At 51.9% G+C, this 20,461-nt stretch overlaps 1 protein-coding gene across 3 annotated transcripts; it reads left to right on the top strand.

Annotated features, from left to right (window-relative positions):
• Window positions 1-16,771: 16,771 nt before the first annotated feature.
• FAM181A (family with sequence similarity 181 member A) lies at window positions 16,772-19,239 on the top strand. 3 transcript variants are annotated; one of them, XM_067736183.1, is made up of 2 exons: window positions 16,772-17,070; window positions 17,834-19,239. In XM_067736183.1, exon 2 carries the CDS (start codon window positions 17,920-17,922, stop codon window positions 18,796-18,798), a length of 879 nt encoding a protein of 292 aa, XP_067592284.1. In that variant the 5' UTR covers window positions 16,772-17,070; window positions 17,834-17,919; the 3' UTR covers window positions 18,799-19,239. The 3 variants fall into 3 exon arrangements, with proteins under 3 accessions (XP_067592284.1, XP_067592204.1, XP_067592110.1); XM_067736103.1 differs by having other exon boundaries at window positions 16,773-17,128; XM_067736009.1 differs by lacking the exon at window positions 16,772-17,070 and adding an exon at window positions 17,182-17,353.
• Window positions 19,240-20,461: the final 1,222 nt, after the last annotated feature.

Raw genomic sequence — 20,461 nt, 5'->3', positions numbered from 1 at the left:
ACGACCCACATCCTCCCGCCTGCCTTGAGCACCCAGTGCGGGCCCTGAGAACCCAGCGTCCTCCACCCTAGGCCATTGGACCAACTGTTCCAGCAGGCGTTTGAGGAGGTTCGAGTGCCCTCTGCTGGCTGCTGGCTGAGTTCCTACATGTCAGAGAAACAGCTAGGAGTTGAGAGAGGTGAGCCCCACCTCTGTCCTTGTCCCTGCCCCCTCTTGAGCCTCATTGCCCACCACCTCCCCCTGTGGTCCTTAATGCAAGATACATCTCCCTTCTTGGAATGCTTTCCCCCCCCCAAGGCTCCTGCATTCCCACTGGTCCATCTGATACACTCCGGTCATCTCTAAGACTGTACTCACTTCCTCCAGGAAGCATCCGTTGATTTCACCCAGGGAAACTGACCTCGCCTGCTTCCTGTCCCTGCTGTCCCCGGGAAAACACCTATGACAGCTTCTGACAGGCTGTAAGGTCCTTATCTGTTGACGTGCCTTTCCCTGTGGGGCCTTGTCCCTCCTGTCCTCTGCACCCAGCACAGAGCTCACAGAGACAGGGGCTCACACAGGAAATGTTTGGGGAATGAATGATTTTAGTGTCAACCTACTTCAAAAGTTCTGCGCAAGACCATTCTGAGGCAGGTGTCTTGGCGCAAAACCATATATAATATTTATTATATTGGGTTGGCCAAATGTTTGTTCTGCTTTTTCCGTAACATCTTACAGAAAAACCTGAACGAATTTTTGGCCAGCCCAGTATATATGGGACAAAAACATTGTGCATAAAAACGTGCTCATTAAGAAAAAAATCAAATAATATGAATGTTTATGAACTGAAAAATGAAATCTTCTTCAACCCTCTCCCATCCCTACAATCTTTCATAAATCACCACTGTTATCAGTTTGGGGTATATTCCCTCCAAACTTTTCCTCAGCATTCCCTTCTACTTTATTTTACCTTTACTTTTTTCTTTTCTTTTCTTTTCTTTTTTTTTTTTACCACAAATGGGGTCACACTATACACATAATTCTGTCCTTTTTTTTTTTTCATGAAATGATCCATCTTGAGATCCTTCTAAGTCAGCACCTGTAGGTTTAGGCCATTCTTTTCAGTAGCTGTAGAACATTCCATACTCCAGCACTACTGCACTGTATAAATTCCAAGTGTTTGGGGTTTTTGTCTTTGTCTGTTTTTTTGTTTGTTTCTTGAGCGCGAACAAGATTTCCAAAAACATCTTCACGCACAATTCATGTGCACATATTTCTGTAAAACTGACTCTTGGGAGTAGAGTTGCTCAGTCTAAGGGCAAACCCACTTCACTTTTAATAGATGCTGCTGAAGGATTCTCCAAAGAGTTGATGCCAATTTACATGCACACCAGCAATGCTTAAGTGTGTCTCTGAGTGTCATTAGACTTTCTAAAAATTCTGGCCTGTGTGATCGTCTCAACATTCAAATCCAGCAGAAGTCTGGTTAAAATGGGCATTTAGGGCGGCTTCCATAGGAAGAGGTTTGGAAAGGGTGCAGGGTAGGTATTTGAACCTCCAGCCTCTCAAAGCACTGGTGGTGGTCCCACCCCTCCTTGACCAGGAAGAGAAAGGCCCTCCCCAAACCCTGCTGACCCCTTGATCCTGGATCCATTGCCCAGGACCCTCAGCAGGCCTCCCACCGGGGGGCAGGGGGGCTCCTGGACCAACCAGAGCCCCCAGAGAGGCTGCTTGGTCTCTGGCAATGCCTTCCTGCCCACCTGGGTGAGATCCCAGATGACTCCATCCTGCTCTTTGGGAGGGGAATGTATTTGGGAGAAGTGGAGAAAAACGCACTCGGTGATACATGGCCAGGTGAGGAGAGAATCCAAAACAAAGAGAACTTCAGGCTTTAGAATGTAAGCATGCTTCCTGATGTTTAAAGTGGTCCACTGGGCACATGGAGGGGGCGGCTGCAGCATCCCGCTGGCTCACCTCTCATTCTACCCATACCCCAGACCAGGAGGACTGTGTTTGGAGAATGAAATTTGGAAATCGCTTGTCATTTGTGTGGTTTAAAAAGATGGAAAAGGGGCGATGGGGCAATGCCAACATTCAAACAGTGCTCCTCACCCCAGACTCAGGTCTTCCTGGCCAGCACCCTTGGGGTGCAGGGGGCACAGTGCCCATAGTCGCCTGGGATCATTTCCATAGTCTAAAGATCATTTCTTTAGTCTTCTAAGAGCTGCAAGATGGCCTCCAGGGAGGCTGGCTTGCCTTTCTTCCTGCTTTTATTCTAATAGGCCTTAGGAAGGACCTCACAATGACTCAGGAAAAAGCCAAGGTAGGAAAGAGGGGTGGGCAGCCTTGGTGCGGTCAGCAGCAGGGTCCCTGAGGGGAATGTCATTAGGGACCCAGGAAATGCATCTGCCAGCAGGTCAGGGGAGGGAGGGTGTGTGCTGGGGACCGTGAACTGGAGGCTTACTGGGTATAGCCCTGCGAATGATGCAAACCCTGGTGCTGAAATATATATCCCCATGTTGGCATGGCTTTTTAGAGTTTCCAACATGCTTCCATTTTCAGTCATTGCGCCTTCTTTCATTCTAAGAAGAAGCAGAGTAGGTGTTAATTATTATTCCCATTTACAGATGGGGAGAAGTGTCCAGAGTGGGGGTCCTCACCCAGAGGCAAGGGTCTCCCCTCGTGGCTGTTTTGAACCGGGGGCCTTCTTTACTTGGCCAACTCCTTTGCTTCCTTTAGGATTCAAATCAGGAGAACCGGCCTCCAGAAGCCCGCCCTGGGGCTCCCACCCCCAGCCCCTCTGCTTGCTTTGCAGTAAGGCACTGAAGAGCATCCTGTCATCACGGTTGTAGCTAAGTCTGCTCCCCTCCTGGAATGTTCCCTCTATGAGGCAGGGGCGGTGTCCCATGGATGACGCCCCTGGGCCCTCCTCCATCCCCCAGGCCTGGCCCCGCCCACCCACTGGTGCTGAGCAGATGTGGGTGGGTAGAGGGATGGGGGTGTGGGTGGAAGCAACGAGCAAACAACATCACTGTGGTCCTGAAGCCCCTGCTGGACAAAAACAATGCGGGGTTCCCGAGGATCCCAAGACTACTCAGGAAACAGAGATTAGATAATCCTGGGGTGGAGGGGCTGGAGGGTGGAGGTGAGAGGGAGATAAGCAGGGGCTCTGGAATCCCTTCAAGGTGCTGGGGTGGGGTGGGACGTGGAGGGCTCCCTTTAGAGTCCTGAAGGGGCAGGAGCATGGGCTGCACGCCTGGGAGGCCATGAACCTTGGGGCAGATGGACCTAAAGGCTCGCTCACCCTGAATGCTGGAGACCCTGAGCAATTCTGAGGGCGCCCTCTCGTGGCCCCTTGACGCCAAAGCCGAGCGCTCACAGAAGAATCCTGCACTTTCCTCTCCAGACCAACACACGGTGCAGGAAAGGGGCTTGGAAGAGAGGGTGGGAGCGCTGGTTTTGGAGTTGGGAGGCTCTTCATGCCGCTCATACACCAGGGTGCTTTGGGCAAAAGCCATTTCGCCTCTCAGCTTCGGTTTCCTCATCTGATTAACAAGGGGCTTGGATAAAATGAATGGCCTTCACAAAGGGAAATGACCACTGGCCAGCCCTGGGCTAAGCACACGCCTGTGTTACCTGGGCGTCCTCCAAGGGCATGACAAGTAGGTGACAGAGGAGGAAACTGAGGCTCAGATTGCTTGAGTGGCTTTCCTTTGGTCACCCAGGTGATAAGTGGCAGAAAGGAGGCTGTGATTCCAAAGCCCTCTCTCTCCACCTCCATATGGGGTTTCTCATGGCCTCCAAGGTCCCTGACACCTCTGTCCTGTGGTTCAAGGTGTCTGATGGAGAGAAACAGACTAACAAGAGCCCTTAGGGTCCTGGCAGGCAGTTAAGACAGGAAGTAAAGAGCCAGTCAACAGGGCTTTCATATACAAAATGCACTGTCTATGGGAGTTCCCTGGTGGCCTAGTGGTTAGGATTGCAGACTTCCACTGCGTGGCCCAGGTTCAATCACTGGTCGGGGAACTGAGATCCAGCAAGCCACGTGGTGTGGCCAAAAAATAAAACAAAACAGGGCTTCCCTGGTGGCGCAGTGGTTGAGAGTCCAGCTGCTGATGCAGGGGATGCGGGTTCGTGCCTCGGTCTGGGAAGATCCCACATACCGCAGAGCGGCTGGGCCTGTGGGCCATGGCCGCTGAGCCTGCGCATCCGGAGCCTGTGCTCTGCAACGGGAGAGGCCACAACAATGAGAGTCCCGCGTACTGCAAACTAGACAAAACAAAACAAAACAAACAACAAAAAAAGCAAAAATGCACTGTCTTTGCAGAAGAAATTATGACCACCACTCAACTAGCCATCAAAACTATGTTCTCTGGGCCAACTGCTTACCCAGGAGAAGATCCGGCTGCCCCAGGGCGCAGCTCTTGTCCTCCGCCCCGCACAAGTGGAGGATTTGATGAGTGAACTTGAGTCCCAGTGTGTCTCCTTACAGTGGAAGTAAGGCTCTGGCCGGTGCTTTCTGGTCTCAGGGAGCATCAGCTCCCAACAGGAGGCATCTGCTAGGAGCTCACAGGGGCCCAGGGGCAGGCTGGGTGGGAGTGGAGGTGAAGATGACGCCAAGGCAGGCCCTCCTGCGCTGCTCCAGGTGCCTCAGTGGAAGTTGCCCAGCACTGAGGTTTGGGACTCTTTTTTTTTGGTCCAGGCTTTGGACATTCCCTCCAATGAGATGACCATTTGACAGGATTGAAGAAAAAACAAAAAAACAAGAGTGATTCTCCAACATTCACCTGTGTCCTCCTGGGCACTATTCATTAATATCTAAGTTAACATTCATTTTAATTATTTCAAAATTAATTATTTTAGCTTACTTTAATAGAGGTTAATTAATATTTTAACTGAATTTAATTAATTAAAATTGAAAATAAACCCTGTAACTATCTTGCAAATTGCACCATTATATTGCAGTGCTTTTCTGTGTTAGGAGAGCATTATTCTGTCACACGTAAACATTTAAAATACCACCATTTCTGTACCTTCAAAAGACACTTTAGAATGTCTTTGGAAATGTTTTTAATATGATGAGACCTTCATGCAATGGAAGTGGTACAGGGCTTGCCTGAACCCAGGCTGGGTGTTCCTGGGGACAGAGTCCATTCATCATGGGACTCAGCCTCCCTGGGGAGAGACCTGGCAAGAGATCTGGCAGAGGCCCAGAGGTATGGGCCAGACCCATGCCCAGGAGTCTGGGAAACATTCATTCATTGAGAACTTATTTTTCGGCACCCTGTGTGAGGTGCTGTTCTAGGCACTGGGACAGAGCTGTTAGCAAGGTCCAAGTTCCTGCCTTCCGTGCGACTGACCTCTAGTGGCAGCAGACGGTAAAGCAGGTGAGTAAATAGCCGCAGTGTTCCGGAGGTGAGGGCGATGGAGAAGAATAAGCCAGTGGAGGAGGATAGGATGGGGGGTGAGAAGACACACCAGGAGGCTAGTGGGGCAAGACATAAAGGAGGTGAAGGGGCGAGGCCTGCAAAGATCCAGGGCAGGGGGTGGCAAACTTTTCTGTGAAGGACCAGATAGTAAATACTTCGGGTTTGCACGCCCTCTGGTGTTTGTCACAGTCCCTCCGCTCTGCTGCTGTCACCCAAAAGCAGCATAGACAACAGGTCAATGGATGGGCATGGCTGGGTCCCAGTAAAGCTTTACACAAGCAGGTGGCGGGCTGTGGCTTACCAATCACTGATCTAGGGGAAGGGAGTTCCAGGGAGAGGGAACAGCACATGCAAAGGCCAAGTGCCTGGTGACTGAGGAATAGCAAGGAGAACGGTTATACCATGTACCAAGCACAGGAACGCAATACAAGGGAGAGACGGTGGCCAGGAGAGCTCAGGCTCGGTGCTGGGACAGAGGTGAGGGGGCCACTGCATTCACCGTGGCAACTCTTCTGACTCCCCTCTCACCTGATCGGGACCCATCGGGGACCTCGGGAATGGAATGCACAAAGCCGGCCTGAACAGCCCATTTGCTGCTCATGCAAATGTTCCTCTCCTGTGGTAAGACTTTGTTCAGAGAATTCTTTAAAGGGGTTGTTTTGGGTTGGATTTGGGATACACACAGAGTTGTGATCAGATGTCAGGAAATGCAGTTAGGTGATGAAAAGGAGTCCGCTGTGTATGACCAAAGTGGGACAGTTGCTCCAGGTGGGGAGCAGAGGGCTGGAAATCCATGAGGTCAGAGACAGACAAGAGGGGACAATGCCCCCCCTTCTCTGAGGGGTGCTGCGGTCTAGACACAGACTGAGGTCAAACCCAGCTCTTCTGCTGCTCAGCTCAGTTAAAAGAAATAGTTCTTCTACCTCCCCAAGCCTCAGTTTCCTAATCTGTTGAATGGGAAGGACAATGCCCACCTCAGAAAGTATCATTCATTCATTCATTCACTCACTCATTCATTCATCGAGGATTAAACAAGATGGCAGGTATAAAACCCTGAGCACATTGCAGTATTCCAGGGGAGTCAGACCCCTGCCCCACCATCTTTCTCTCGGGAAATCCCATTCCCAGGGAGCAAACGCTCCTCTTGGGAAATCCCATTCCTAGGGGGCAAGGGCTCCTCTCTGATGATGAGAGTGTGTTGTTTGAGCAAAGTGGCCGAGAGGGAGAGCTGTGGCTGGGAAGGCCGAGCACCGAAGAGGCACCTGTTTACAGGTTGTTAGGTGACTATCTGTTGAGTTCCCAAGATGACTCAGAAACCGGCCAATCATTTTGCTCCATGTTCAAGTTTGTTCATTAAACCATATACTCAGCACACTTTATTATGTGCCTACTGTATGCAAATATACGTGGAGGACAACCTTCCTTTCTAGCCTTTCCTGCCCCACTCCCTGTGGCAACCTCTCCTCTCCATTGCACTGAACTTCTCACCGTCTTCATTCTCCAGCACGCCTAACGCCCCAGTCTCAGTTTGGTGAACTCAACTGATGAACTCTGGCCTGGGAAGTGCGAGCACTTGAGTCCTCGGGGAGTCGCTTCCCTTCTCTGGGGCCCTGATCCCTTGATGAAAACCCCAGAGCTTGGGTTACCAGAATGTCAAGCTTCATACCCCTAGCTTTGCATCCTGTGATATCAGACAGGATTCAGGGACACCTAGCCCATCTCTATCCAGGCCCACAGAAGACACCACTAGCCAATCAGGGCATTCTAACTGCTGAGCCCTGCGGGGCCCTCAGAATCTTTCCAGGGGGCACCTGCCAGCCATTACCAATCAAATCCGAGTTGGCAGTTGAGATTAAACAGACTTTCATTCCTGGCTGCTGCCCTGGATGAGGTGAAGAGACACATCAGAAAGGCACCAGATACAGTCAAGGTGACGGGCATGTGGAGGGTGGCAGGGATCAGTACGGGGCAGTGGCGAGAATGTGGGGGCAGCGGTCCATTGGGGGCACCCAACAGGGGTACTAAGACACTATTTCTGTGTCATTCCTGTCACATCAGCCCCTTTATGGGTGAGACATGCCCAAGGTGGGCTTCACCTGCCAGGTTTGGACCCAGCTCAGAGGGGAGGAAAAAGTGAGGGAAGGGCATTAACTATGAGCCAGGCACCATGTTAGTCTTTTTCAAAGATGATCTTTCCTATTTCCCATCATCCACCCTGCCTGGGAACTACTGTTAGCTCCATTTAAAGATGAAGAACCTGAGTCTCAGAGCTTATTGAACATGATGATTAACCACAAAACCATAATAATCTGCTGGTGTTGGACTCCAGCTTCACCTCTTCTGGCTGTGGGGTCTTAGGCACGTCTCTTAGTCAGCCTGTGCCTCAGTCTCCTCATCTGTAGAGTGGGGATAATAGCAACGGCCAGCTCATTATGAAGGAGTTAATATAGATGACGTTTTGGGAACATCCTCTAGCATAGAGTAAGAGGTCTATTTGCTAGGCTGTTTGCACGGGTGTCTTATTTATTTTGATATCTCCAGCACCTCACAGAATGCCTTGCACATAGTAGGTGCTCATTAAATGCTTTGGAACTGAGCCATTGAGCTCTGACTATCCTTAGAAGAGTCTCGCATAGCTCTCCTTGTCCCCGTTTCACAGAGAGAAAAACTGAAGCTTGGTGTGATAAGGTGACCTGCCCGAAGTCCCAAAGCTAAGAAATGGTGGAGCGAACTTCCACTCCAGGTGTGTGTGATCCCAGAGTGCTTCCCTTGCCCCTGCCTCCCTCAGGGGCTTCGCCTTTCGCTTTTTCCTTAAAATGTTCCAAAGACTCACCTGCTGTTGAGCCCCTGAATAGAGGATATGTAACCACGTGTCATAGGAGGATGTGAGTGGACAGTGATTCTGACCAGAAGGAATTAATTAACCAATGAAGTCTGAAAGCTAGATCTATAAAGTAACTGAGATATGTGATAACTGTGTTCCGAGCTAACCTTGATTCGAGGCAGTGGAAGGTGAAGAATGAACATGATATAAAGTGAATTAAGAGAGTTCAAGGTGCCCATAAGCTGGGTAGGGATTGACCATGGGTTTTATCTTAATTGGTGGAGGCTGCTGAAAGGTACAGAGCCACTGCAGGGGTCAGCAGGAAAGGGTGCTGACCTGCTGTGATGTCTGCCCGGGGATGGATGTGAACAGTTGGCATCTGTGAAGGAAGTGATAAAAGGCTGGTTCTTTGGCTGGGAACTGGCCCCAGGAATGGTGGCGAAGGGATCCTGAGCCTTTCCCCAGTCTCCTGATGCTCACTCAGTGACTCAGGTGTTTTGTGAATGGCCAGCCTCTAGAACAATTGGGAGCATTGACTTCTAGAGAAACTGAGCATGGGCTAAGAGCAGAGCCCTCCTTGATGAGATGGCCATGTGTCTGTCTCATTCCTCCTAACTTCAGCCACAGGTTTCCTTCACTGTACTAAGTGACTTCTAGCTTTGGAATTATAGTGAAGTTTCAGACCTGGACACGTTTCCAGGCTCTGTGAGGACCTACACCTGCCCAAGTTATCTGTCCTGGAAGGAGTCTCAGAGAGCATCCAGGCAGTGAACTTCCATCCTGGCTGCACATTAGAATCACCTGGGGGGCTTTTAAAAATACCGGGGCCGGCCTCACCTTCCCCCCCACTGCCCCAGTAAAAAAGATTCTGGATTTGTTGGTCTCAGGAGGAGCCTGGCATTGGGTAGAGAAGCACTGATTTAGGACAACAGTAAAATGATGGCAACGTGTTGAAACTAATAGACTGTAACAGTTATGTATGTACACTGAAATACGTAGAGCAACCACTAATAAAACTATGCAGAGAGATATATCCAAAGAAACAGAAAACAAATGACCAAATGGCAGACTTAAGCCCTAACGTATCAACAGTTAATGTAACATAAATGGTATAAAAATTAAAAGAGATTGGCAGAGTGGGTTAAAAAGTGACCCAATCACATATTGTCTACAAGAGATCCACTTCAAATATAAATATATAGGCAGGTTGAAAGTTAAAAGATGAATAAAGATATATCATGCAAACATTAATATTTAAAAGCAGGAGTGGCTATATTAATATCAAGTAAGGTAGATTTTAGAGCAAAGAGAATTATCAGGGATAAAGAGAAGCATTACATAATGCTAAAAGCGTCAACCAACCAGGAAAATATAGCAATCTTAAATGTTTGCACATCAAACCACAGAACTGCAGAGTATATGAAGCAAAACCTGCTAAAACTGAAAGGAGAAGTAGACAAATCCACAATTATAGCTGAATACTTAGACACCCCTCTCTCGGCAACTGACGGGACCACCAGACAGAAAAGCAGCAAGGTGTAAAAGAGCTGAACAGCGCCATCAGCCAGCAAGATCTAACTGACATTTATAGAAGCCTCAAGCCGACAGCAGCAGACCATACATTCTTTTCAAGTGCTTGTGGAATATTTGCTAGGATAGACCATACCCTGAGTGATTAAACAAACTTCAACAAATATAAAAGAATTCAAGTTATACCGTGTATGTTCTCTGACCATAATGAAATCAAAGTAGAAATCAATAGCAGAAAGATTACTCCCCAAATCTCTAGGCACCGGAAATTAATCAACATAGCGCTCATGCTTCTCAGTAATCAGTGGGTCTGTAATCATCTGTAATTAGTCAGAGTTCTCCAGAGAAACTATATCTATCTATCTGTCTATCTAATCTATACACACACACACATATATATGGGAGAGAGAGATTTATTATGAGGAATGGACTCATGTGATTATGGAGACTAAGAAGTCCTATGATCTGCCATATGCAAGCTAGAGACCTAGGAAGGCTGGTGGGTGTACTTCCAGTCTGAGTCCAAAGGTCTGAGAACCAAGTGAACTGAATATGTAAATCCCAGTTCAGTTCAAGGGCAGGAGAAGACCAATGTCCCAGCTCAAGCAGGGAGGCAGGGAGAGAAGAAATCTTCCCTTCCTCTGTTTTTTGTTTTATTCAGACCCTCAACAGATTAGATGATGCCCGCCCACACTGGGAAGGGCAATGCCTTCTTCTCAGTCCACTATTTCAAATGCTTATCTCTTCCAGAAACACCCTCACAGACACACCCAGAACTAATGACTAACCAGACATCTGGGCACCTCATAATCCAGTCAAGTTGACACATAAAATTAACCATCACGGGGTCAAAGAGGATATATCAAGAGAAATACCAAGGACGCACTGACCCGATGGAAATTTAAGATAAACGATGTCAAAATTTGTGAGATGCAGCTAAAACAGCACTGAGAGGAAATTTTAGAGCACTAACTTCTTACATTAGAAAAGAAAGTCTCAATTATCTAAGTTCATGAAAGTAGAAAAAGAAAAGTAAAACAAACCCAAAGAAGGGGGAAGAAAAGAAATAATAAAGAGTAGAAATCAATGAAATTGAAAACAGAAAGACAATACAGAAAATCAATAAAATGCTTGTTCTTTGAAAAGATCAATAAAATTGATAAACCTCTAGCAAGGCTGACCAAAAAAGGAGACACAAATCACCAGTATCAGGAATGAAATGAGATAGCACTACAGATAACATCAGACATCAAGATGATAATAAAGGAATACTATGAACGACTCTATGCACATAAATTCAACAACTTAGTTGAAATGGATCAATTCCTCAAACACTACAAACTACTAAAGCTCATCCAATATGAAGTAGATAATCTGAATAATCCTATTACTATTAAAGAAATTGAGATTGTAGTTAAAAACCTCCCCCCAAAGAAATCCCCCGGCCCAGATGTTTTCATGGGAGAATCCTACCAAACATTTGAAGAATTAGCACCAATTTTATACTCTTCTAGGAAAAAAAAATTGGAAACACTGCCAAATTCATTTTCTGAGGCCATTGTTACCATGAAGCCAAAACCAGACAAAAATAGTACAAAAAACAAAACTATAGACTAATACACACAATGAACATAGAGAAGAGAAAACAAAATCCTCAACAAAATATTAGCAAATTAAATTCAGCAATATATGAAAAGAATTATACACCCTAGCTGAGTGGAGTGTTTTTCCCAGGAATGCAAGGCTGGTTCAATATCTGAAAATCTACCAGTATAATTCACCATATCTACAGGCTAAACAAGAAAAACCACATGATCATATAAATTGATGAAAAAAATCATTTGACAATATTCAACACTGATTCATGATTAAAAAAAACTCTCTGCATATTAGGAATAGAGGAGAACTTTCTCAACCAGATAAAGGGCATCTACAAAAATCCTATAGCTAACATCATACTTAATGGTAAAAGACTGAATGCTTTCCCCCAAGACAAGAACAAGGCACGGATGTCTGTTCTCACCTCATTCAACATAAAATTCTTTCTCTGAACCCTGCCCTTCCTGAGAACCCATGTGATGAATGAAAATTTGAGGCTCTAGCCTCTCTTCCTGGAGAGTTGGGTCCTCAGACTCACCTGCTCATTCATATAACTTTCCAGAAAGCACAAGAGAATGCAAAGGAGTTCACCTAACTTTATTATGCTGAAACTGCTCTAATTTATGTTAGGAAAAAGCACACTTTCTAAGTTTGGAACGTTTGTAAATAACACTGACTTGTGACACACCAGCCCCACACCAATGACCATGTGTGCAACATGGAGGCTGAGAGCTGCTAATGTAATCCAGCCAGGAAACTGAGGCCCAGAGAGGGTGAGTGACTGGTCCAAGATCACACAGCCAGGTATGGGCAGAGTTCAGAGGTCTTATCTCCAAAGCCAGTCTCCCTTCTGGCTTCATAATAATGCAGTGAAATCACTTCCAATATGGGACTTGATCACACTGACATTTGTCTCTGTCACTGCAGTCGAGCTGTGGCCCAGGACACAGGGACTGTCTGAGCTGGGCTGTGACCTCTCCAGGTCATCGTGAGGTCTCTAGCTGCTCTGAGGGCACAGCCAGACTAATGTTCAGCCTCAGTTGTGAGGCAAGGTCGCCAAGGCCAGAAACCCTCGGCCCAGCACCAAATTTCAACCCGACACCTCCCATTACAAGGAAACAGGAAGCCCGTCTGCTCTAACTACAGTTGACAGCGAGCCTCAGGCTGGTCTTTCATAGAAATACTCCCATTATGTAAGGAGGTTACATAAATCATCTTGTGATGTCCGCGTCATACATCCACAGAGGTGCGGGCTGGACCACTGTGCCCTTGCCCCCAGCGTAGCCTCTGTACGTTTCCTGAGCGGGGGTTGCTGGACAGTACAGCTGATGTCAGAATGTAATCTACAGGCCCTTATTTCCACATTCCCTGTCATCAAAACAGACTCCTTGCTCTAATCCACTGTTTGCAAAATAAGTAGAAAGTATGCATTTGTGTGTGCAAAATCAATCTGTACTCACCACACACTGCTGTCACTGTTTTCCATGTTGGACTCCCACACACTATTTCTTAATGGGCTTCTCTGCATAAAAGCAGTTTGAAAGCGCACTGCCCCAGGTCACCTCCCTAGGTTCCCTCTGGCTGGGCTGGCACAAGACATGGCCCACTGCCTCCTTTAGCTTTTCAGTTTCAGGCTGCACCGGTGTCAGCTAATTCTAGAAGAGGACCATGTCAGATGACATCCAGAGATTCTGGATGGGTGGTCCCTAATAGTTTGTTTGGGAAGCCAAGGAAAGTTAAGGTGTCGTTCGTTTCACCGCTGGATGGGCCCGAAGATGGATGCTTAATCATCAAGACAAAGTTGATCTCTCCCCGCCAGTAAGTTGCCTTGGGAACAGAGAAGCAAGCGAAATGCGCCCACCCTTGCACCCTCTGGTCCTGGCACACAGTAGGTACCGAATGGAGTCCCTCGTGATGAATAGCGTGGATAAACTTGAGGCGGGGTTAACACGACTGGGACGTAGGAGATGCATGGCAATGACAGCAGATGGTTGGGACGGGACCCTCAAGTTCAATTCAGCACAGCTCACTTGCTTTCAACAGAGCTTTCTAGAGCCCCTGCTTGGCGCAGGGGGATGCAATTGTGAAAAAGAGCTTCCTGCTTTCAAGGCACACACAGTCGAGAAGGAACACACAGTCGAGAAGGAACACACAATTTCTCATCGAGTGCAACCATGGCAGCCACAAGGGTCAGTCATGAAGGCCTGCTCTGTGCCAAGGCCATTCTAGGCACCAGAGATACAGAAATGAACCGGCAGACAGAACTCCAGAAGCTGGAGCTTGCCCAGGCAAGGCTGGGAGGGTGGGGCAAGCAATGAACAGTAACACTAGACAGGAAGCAGTTGCTTCCAGTCCAAAGGATACATTCTATTCGGCAGGATGGCCAAAGTATTTAATTCATGAAACACTTAATGAGAAGCTACTCTGTGCCGGGCCCCAGGAGGGCTCAGATTCCAAAGGGCCTTTTGTGTCAAGCCAAGGAGGTTAGACTTCATCTTTGACTCTGTAAATGGAGGGATGAGAGACGGTGTCGCATACAGTGCTGGCAGGTGCAAGTCTTCCTGGATGTTTGAGCTGGGCCTTGAAGGATGCTGAGGGGACAGGGCTGCCTGAGTTGGGCCCAAGAAGCAGAAGCCTGAGGCTTGTCTTTGGGTGTGTCACCAACTGTAAACAGGGAGAACAATTCACTCCCTGCACAGGACCAGGACCACAATGAGAGAATGACCGTGGAAGGACTCTCTAGAGGGAAGCATGGTTATCATTAGTGATGTTTTTCCACCTGTCTATACGGCCCGTTGGAAAATCACGGAGAAGCCTTCCCCCGGCAGGGGTCACCGGCAGCGCCAGAGGCCTGGCCTGAGGCCTGGGGTGCGGCCGCGTCCATGTGGGGCCGTGGATCAGGTTCTCAGGCCACAGTTCAAGCCACAGCTGGCCCCGCTCCCCTCGCCTGGTCACCGATAGCCACGGCTCCCATGTTCCTGAGTCGGAAGTTGAAAGTCACATTCCAACGAAAGGACGCAAGAGCTGAACCCAGGACTTGATGTAGAAAATCTGGTCTGCGAGGCCTCCTGACAGCTCAGGGAATCAGCGAGGGCTGGTGGGACAGACACGGGCTTTGTACACAGACAGTCCTGGCTTCAAGTTCAAGTGCTGCCGGTTAGTAGCTGCAGGGCCTTGGGAAAGTAACTGCACCTCGTGCTCCTCCTCTGTGACGGCCACACTCACACCCTCGGAGCTGTCTCAGGGCCACGTGCGACGGTCCACGTGCATGCGTCTCAGCGCGAACCAGATGCCCTACAAGTATCGATTGTCTTCACCCCGTGTTTTTCTCCCTCCCTCCCTTCCTTCCTTCTTTCCTCAAAAAGCATTTGGTGGAAGAACAGCCAGTGTTAAGAGCTCTGGAGAGTTTTAAAGATGCAGACTCAACTCCCACGCAGCTCAGGGACCTGTTGGGGACGAGGGTCCATTACTGGCTGAAAAGCAAGGGGATGTTGTCACAGGCAGGCAGCATCAGGTGGGTTGGAGTGACCGCAGGTGCCCTGGAGTCTAAAAGGAAGCTGAGATCTGAGCAGAGTGGCCCGAGAGCATCTCGATGCTCTTAGAAGGGAGAAGGCGTTCCAGAGAGAGGGGCAGGCAGGAGCAGACACGGAGTGTGCAGGAGGCCAGGCAGGAATGGGGCCAGTGCCCCAGCAGAGAGTAATGGAGAAGGTGTCTCCTGGGCCGGCGCTGGCTTATGGAGGAACCGGAACGCACATCAGACTGGCTGACCCAGCCTCCACCGGGCAGCAGGCAGTGGGGAGCCGTGATGAGAGCAGTTCCAGAGCCTAACCTGGTGACCTCGGGCATTAGAGTGTTTTCTCCAGCCGTGTGTGTGCAGGGCATTTTGGAGGAGAAAGGATGTTTCTTGCTTCTACCAGTCAGGGTGGGCTGGGTTATGCTGCAGAAACAAGTAACCCCTGACTCTCAGGGGTTTACAGTGACAGCGGTGTAGCCCTCGGCCACACAGACGCTGCTGCAGATACGGGCCAATAATCCAGGATGCTCCAGTCCAAGGTCACCTTCATCTCAGCAGCAGGGGAAGAGGGCACAGAGAACAGGGCACTGGCTCGTAAATGCCTAAACTGAATTCTCCTCCGAACCCGTCATTCTGCCTGTAGAGACTCTCAGGCCAGAGAGGCGGCGGCTTGGAGCCCAGTGCTGTGGGCAGGCGCCTCGTGCTGGCGGTGGCTGCCTATTGGCCAGCAGGAGGGGGTGGGACCACCACTCCTGGGTGAGTCCTCCTGCCCTGCCAGTGCTCCCAGTCTGGGGGAGTGGGAGCCTTGGAGAGGAGTCCTTGGCATTATAGGTTGTATGTCAAGGTGTGGGCTGGTGTCAGCTGGCTAGGGACAGGAGGAGAAGGTGGCAGAGGAAAGGGGGAAAAGAAAGGAAGAGGAAGGAAAGGAGGAGGGGAGAGAAGAGGCAGAACGTGGGATGGTGGGGGCCCACCCAGCTGGCTGGCATGGAGGCCTCGCCCATCAGCATTTCCCAGGCAGCTTCCCTCCGCCTGCGGCCTCACCTTCCCTCTGGGCCGTCAGTGGGCAGGGCCAGGGGCTGGCTCTAGGCTCCCTTACTTGCTCAGAGCGGCCCTGCTTGCGGGCCCCGCCAGCGTTGGCACGGTGACAGTAGCCAAGTGTGCAAACTTGTGCCATTGTCCCCAGGCCAGGGGGAGCCATGGAGACTGGCTAATATGACACAGGAAAATGTTTGCTGATGGCAATTCTATGGGCTTTGTCCACCTCTTTCTCCATCATGACGACTCGATTTAAGTCCCTAACTGTTTGACTACAAATGCTAGGGGACCGTGCAACGCCAACCTTTTGTCCGGCCGCGCTGAATGGGCAATTCAGGCTTTGTGCAGCTCAATTGAGGAAGCAAACATAAAGACAAGATTCCTGAGAGCTCCAGTTCCCTTCCCATGGATATCCCAGCACCTCGTTAGAGAGTCCTGCCCTGGCTACCTCTCCAACATCAGTGTACTGCCCGCCCTCGCAGGCCTGCCAGCGCCCGATGCCTTGGGAAGGGGGTGGGGAGAGAGAGGACAGAGAGAGGGAAAGAGGGAGACAGAGAGCAGAGAGAGCCACTCAACACTCAGGGACAGCGGGGAAAGCAGCCCGCCCCGGCTCACCCCATCCGATTGTCTGTCTGCACTGGAGCATGGCAGCCGTAGGCCTGGAGTCTGGGGGAGCTTTGCCAGCCCATCTCTTCTGGGCCCAGCCCCTCCTCAATCTTGGACTTTTTAAACGTGCGCGCGCGCGCGCGCACACCCACACATACATACCCGCGCTCGTGCGCGCACGCGCGCGCGCCCCCCCCCCCCCCACACACACACCCCGCCCCCTCGAGAAATCAGGGAACCGAGGTCAAGGGGAGGAGGGGCGTGGAGGCCGAGAAGGAGAGTGGGCTGAAGGGTAGAAATTTACCGGGAAATGATTGCATTTGGGAGCTGTCTTTTTTGTGATGGTCCCCATGGTGACAATTTGTGACGGCAAAGAATGTGGGAACGGGGCGCTGCCGCCTGATTGGGATGCTTTGTATCTGGAGAGGCGCTCCTGATTGGCCTGAGGGGCCCCCCAGCTCCGGGGACTCGTCCTCCATTCAGCCCGCTCGAGGGCTGCACAACTGCCTCCAGCCGGACCACGGAGCTCGCCGGCCGCGCCGGGCCTGGCCCAGGTCTGCGGCGGGGAACCTGCCGGGCCACCTTGGCGGGGCCCGGGGCCCCGCACCCTCGGTCAGTGTGGAGGTCCAGGCGTCTCAGGCCCCACTGGGTGGGGACGTGGGGCAGGCTGGGGCCTGGGGGAGGGGCGAGGTGCTGCGGGTGGTGGCCGAGGAGGCATGAAATTGCTGCAGATGCTTCTACGGGGGAGTCCCTGCTGCCCACAGCCTGAGATCAGCCCGCCAGGCAGGCCTCGGCTTGAGTGCCAGACAGGGGTCCTGCCTGTCCTGCGTGAGAACTGTGGGTGGAGCGTGGGGACTGAGGAGGGGGGTGGATGCTAGCAGGGCTGGGGGCGGGGGTGGGAGGAGGAGGGCACCACCGGGGAGACAGGGGGCTTGGCCTTGCCTTAAAGTGGAGCGGTTGCCTCGGCTCAGAAAATGAAAACCTTGCTGGCAGGTTGTGGATGCCGGCGGCGTGGTATGTGGGAGACACAGTGGGCTCCAGCAATGCCACTTGTGGCTGGGTAGCCTTGGGCAAGTCGCCCGACCTCTCTGAGCCTCGGCTGCGTGTGCAGGGCAACAGACCCAAGAAGACGAAATGTGTTTGTGCATCACAGATGCGCTGGGAAGGGTTAGAGGCTCGAAGGAGCGTCCCACGACCCAGGACTCTGTCTAGGGCTGAGGGGTGTTGCGGTGAGCACCACTGTCTGCAACCATGTGCCCTCTGGGGAGGGCTGAGTGTGGTTGCTCAGAGACTCCAGCGGCTGCTGTGTCCCTCCAGGTCAGCTCCGTGCCCTTCCCTGGAGCCGCCAGCCGCCTGCAGAGCCGCCCTCTTCATGGAAAGCCCCGTGCAGCGGTCCCCTGGTGATGGCATCCGACAGCGACGTGAAGATGCTGCTGAACTTCGTGAACCTGGCATCCAGCGACATCAAGGCGGCCCTGGACAAGTCTGCGCCCTGCCGCCGCTCGGTGGACCACCGCAAGTACCTGCAGAAGCAGCTCAAACGCTTCTCCCAGAAGTATTCCCGGCTCCCGCGGGGCCTCCCCGGCAGAGGGGCCGAGCCTCACCTGAAAAGGGGGTCCGAGGACCGGCCTGGGAGGCTGCCCCTCGATTCTGGCCACAGTTCCAGCCCCGGCGGGGGTGGGTGCTGCAAGGAGAAGGCGTTGGGGAACCCCTACAGGGAGGAATGTCTCTCTAAGGAGCAGACCTTACACGGGCCGGATCCAGAAGCTGCCAGGCCTGGCCAGGTGCCCATGAGGAAAAGACAGCTGCCGGCTTCCTTCTGGGAAGAGCCACGGCCCACCCAAAGCTACCCCGTGGGGTTGGAGGGGGGACTGGGCCCCAGGGAGGGACCTCCCTATGAGGGTAAGAAACACTGCAAGGGCTTGGAGCCCCTGGGGCCCGAGACAGCCCCAGTGCCCACATCCCCAAGGGCACCCGCTGAAAAGGAGCCACTCAAGATGCCTGGGGTCTCCCTGGTGGGCCGTGTCAATGCCTGGAGCTGCTGCCCCTTCCAGTACCATGGACAGCCCATCTACCCAGGCCCTCCAGGGGCCTTGCCTCAGAGCCCGCTCCCTAGCCTGGGCCTCTGGCGGAAAAGCTCGGCTTCCCCCGGCGAGCTGGCCCACTTCTGCAAGGATGTGGAAGGCCCCGGGCAGAAAGTGTACAGACCCGTGGTTCTGAAGCCTATTCCCACCAAGCCGGCCATGCCCCCGCCCATCTTCAACGTCTTTGGCTACCTCTAGCCGGGCTGGGAGGGCCTTGGTCCCCACCGCTGGCCTGCAGGGGTGTTGGAGACCCCGGGAGCTCTCCTGGTGAGCAGTGGGCTGGGCAGTGGTGTAGCCTCTTGAGAGCCTTCCCTTTGTGTGTGGGGGGAGGGGGAGGGCAGGATCGGGGCAGGGGCTTCTCAGGCAGTTGCCCAGCCAGCCCTTGCAGCCTTGGGAGCGGTGGAGCCGGGCTTGGCCGGCCCCTCTCCACCCGGGCCAGAGCCCGACAGATGACCCGCAGGCCTGTGCAGACCTCAGTCGGCGGGGCGTTGCTCTGGCCTGCCGGCCGTTCCAAAAGCCAGAGTTACGCACCTGTGCATCTGCCACCCACTGTGTAAGCCAATCTCAGTTCTGTTCTTCTTCTTCTTTGTAAATATTAAGAAGGCTACAAGAATAAAGACATTTCTTTTGCAGTTTTCACATCTTGGGTCCATGAAGTTGAATGGTCCCCAGGCCTAGGACATGCTAGCTGGCCCAGACGGAGGGCCACCTACAGAGGCTGTGGGGGAAGCCTGGAGTGGCCCAGAGACCTCTGTGATGTCTGGGGATGGGCACTGGGGCCCAACCGCTCAATTCCAAGGAAGGAGGGTGGAGACAGTTCACGGGAAAGGATGCTCTGATTCCCCACGCCAGAGAACAGAGCGGGGAGGGTGTGGCTACCCAGAGGGTCCAAACTGCTCTAGAGAATAGGGAGGCTGGGACCAGGGCAGGGGGACCTGTGCTCCTGGCTCTGCCGTGGGATGTGGGGCTGGAGCCTTCCTCTTGGGGCCTCTCTGCCCCACCTGCAGGATGAGGGGTGGGATGAGAATGGTTCCCTCTGCAGTACCTTCCACTCCAATCACAGCCTCAGGACAGAGACTGGGCCAAGACCAAGCAGGAGCAGAGCCCCTTGTGGACAAAACAACTGGTTGTTTGACCAAATTGCTCCTTTTTTCAACATAGTCTTTGGTTCTATGTCCATGGGGAAAATCATCATCATCATCATCGTCATGTCTAGCTCATTCAGATTCCTAGGTTACCTGCCAATGGCTCTCTTCCCGGGCCCGATGCAGTCCCTGGCACACCCTAGGTGTCCTGCCAGTGGAATGATGAGGGCCTCTGCCTGGGACAATGCACAGAGGGGGGCACTGGTGGCGGGGAGTGGCCCTTGGTTTGGCCCCAATAGTGCCCAAACCAGCAGCCTTGGGAGGTGGGGGGCCGGCAGAGCCAGAGCCCGAGGGATCCCCCGCATGCCTGTGCAGACCTCAGTCGGTGGGGCATTGCTCTGGCCCGCACCGCACACTGGCCCAGGATCTGCGCTGCTGTGTGCGGCATGGCTCCGTGGCTGAGAGCGTAGGGGCTGCCATGGGCACTAAGCGGCTCATTTCATCAAAACACAGTTCTCACGACCGGGACAGGTGCAGGGGACCAGCCTGGTTGGGGACTATGGCTCCCAAATCAACAGCATACTGTTGAACAAGTTAATGCCCGCTCTGTGCCTCAGTTTCCTCCTCTGTAAAGCAGGGACTAGATCAAAGATAGCAAACAGATGCACCCACCACTTCTGAGTCCAAGGCAAGTATCATCAACTGGTCACACACTCTCTCTGTTGGGGCCCGGATATGGCCTCAGAATCCTTCCTAACACAAGGTCTCAGGATTAG

The sequence above is a fragment of the Pseudorca crassidens genome, chromosome 1 (assembly GCF_039906515.1).
Source record: "Pseudorca crassidens isolate mPseCra1 chromosome 1, mPseCra1.hap1, whole genome shotgun sequence".
Lineage (NCBI taxonomy): Eukaryota > Metazoa > Chordata > Mammalia > Artiodactyla > Delphinidae > Pseudorca > Pseudorca crassidens.
This window is presented reverse-complemented; position numbering and strand designations above follow the sequence as displayed.

What these genes read in the sequence shown, in the direction of transcription:
- FAM181A (XM_067736009.1), top strand. Translation starts at nt 17,233, where the DNA reads ATGAAATTGCTGCAGATGCTTCTACGGGGGAGTCCCTGCTGCCCACAG. An exon ending in GCCTGTCCTGCGTGAGAACT is followed by an intron (nt 17,354 to 17,833) that starts GTGGGTGGAGCG and finishes GTGTCCCTCCAG; the next exon opens with GTCAGCTCCGTGCCCTTCCC.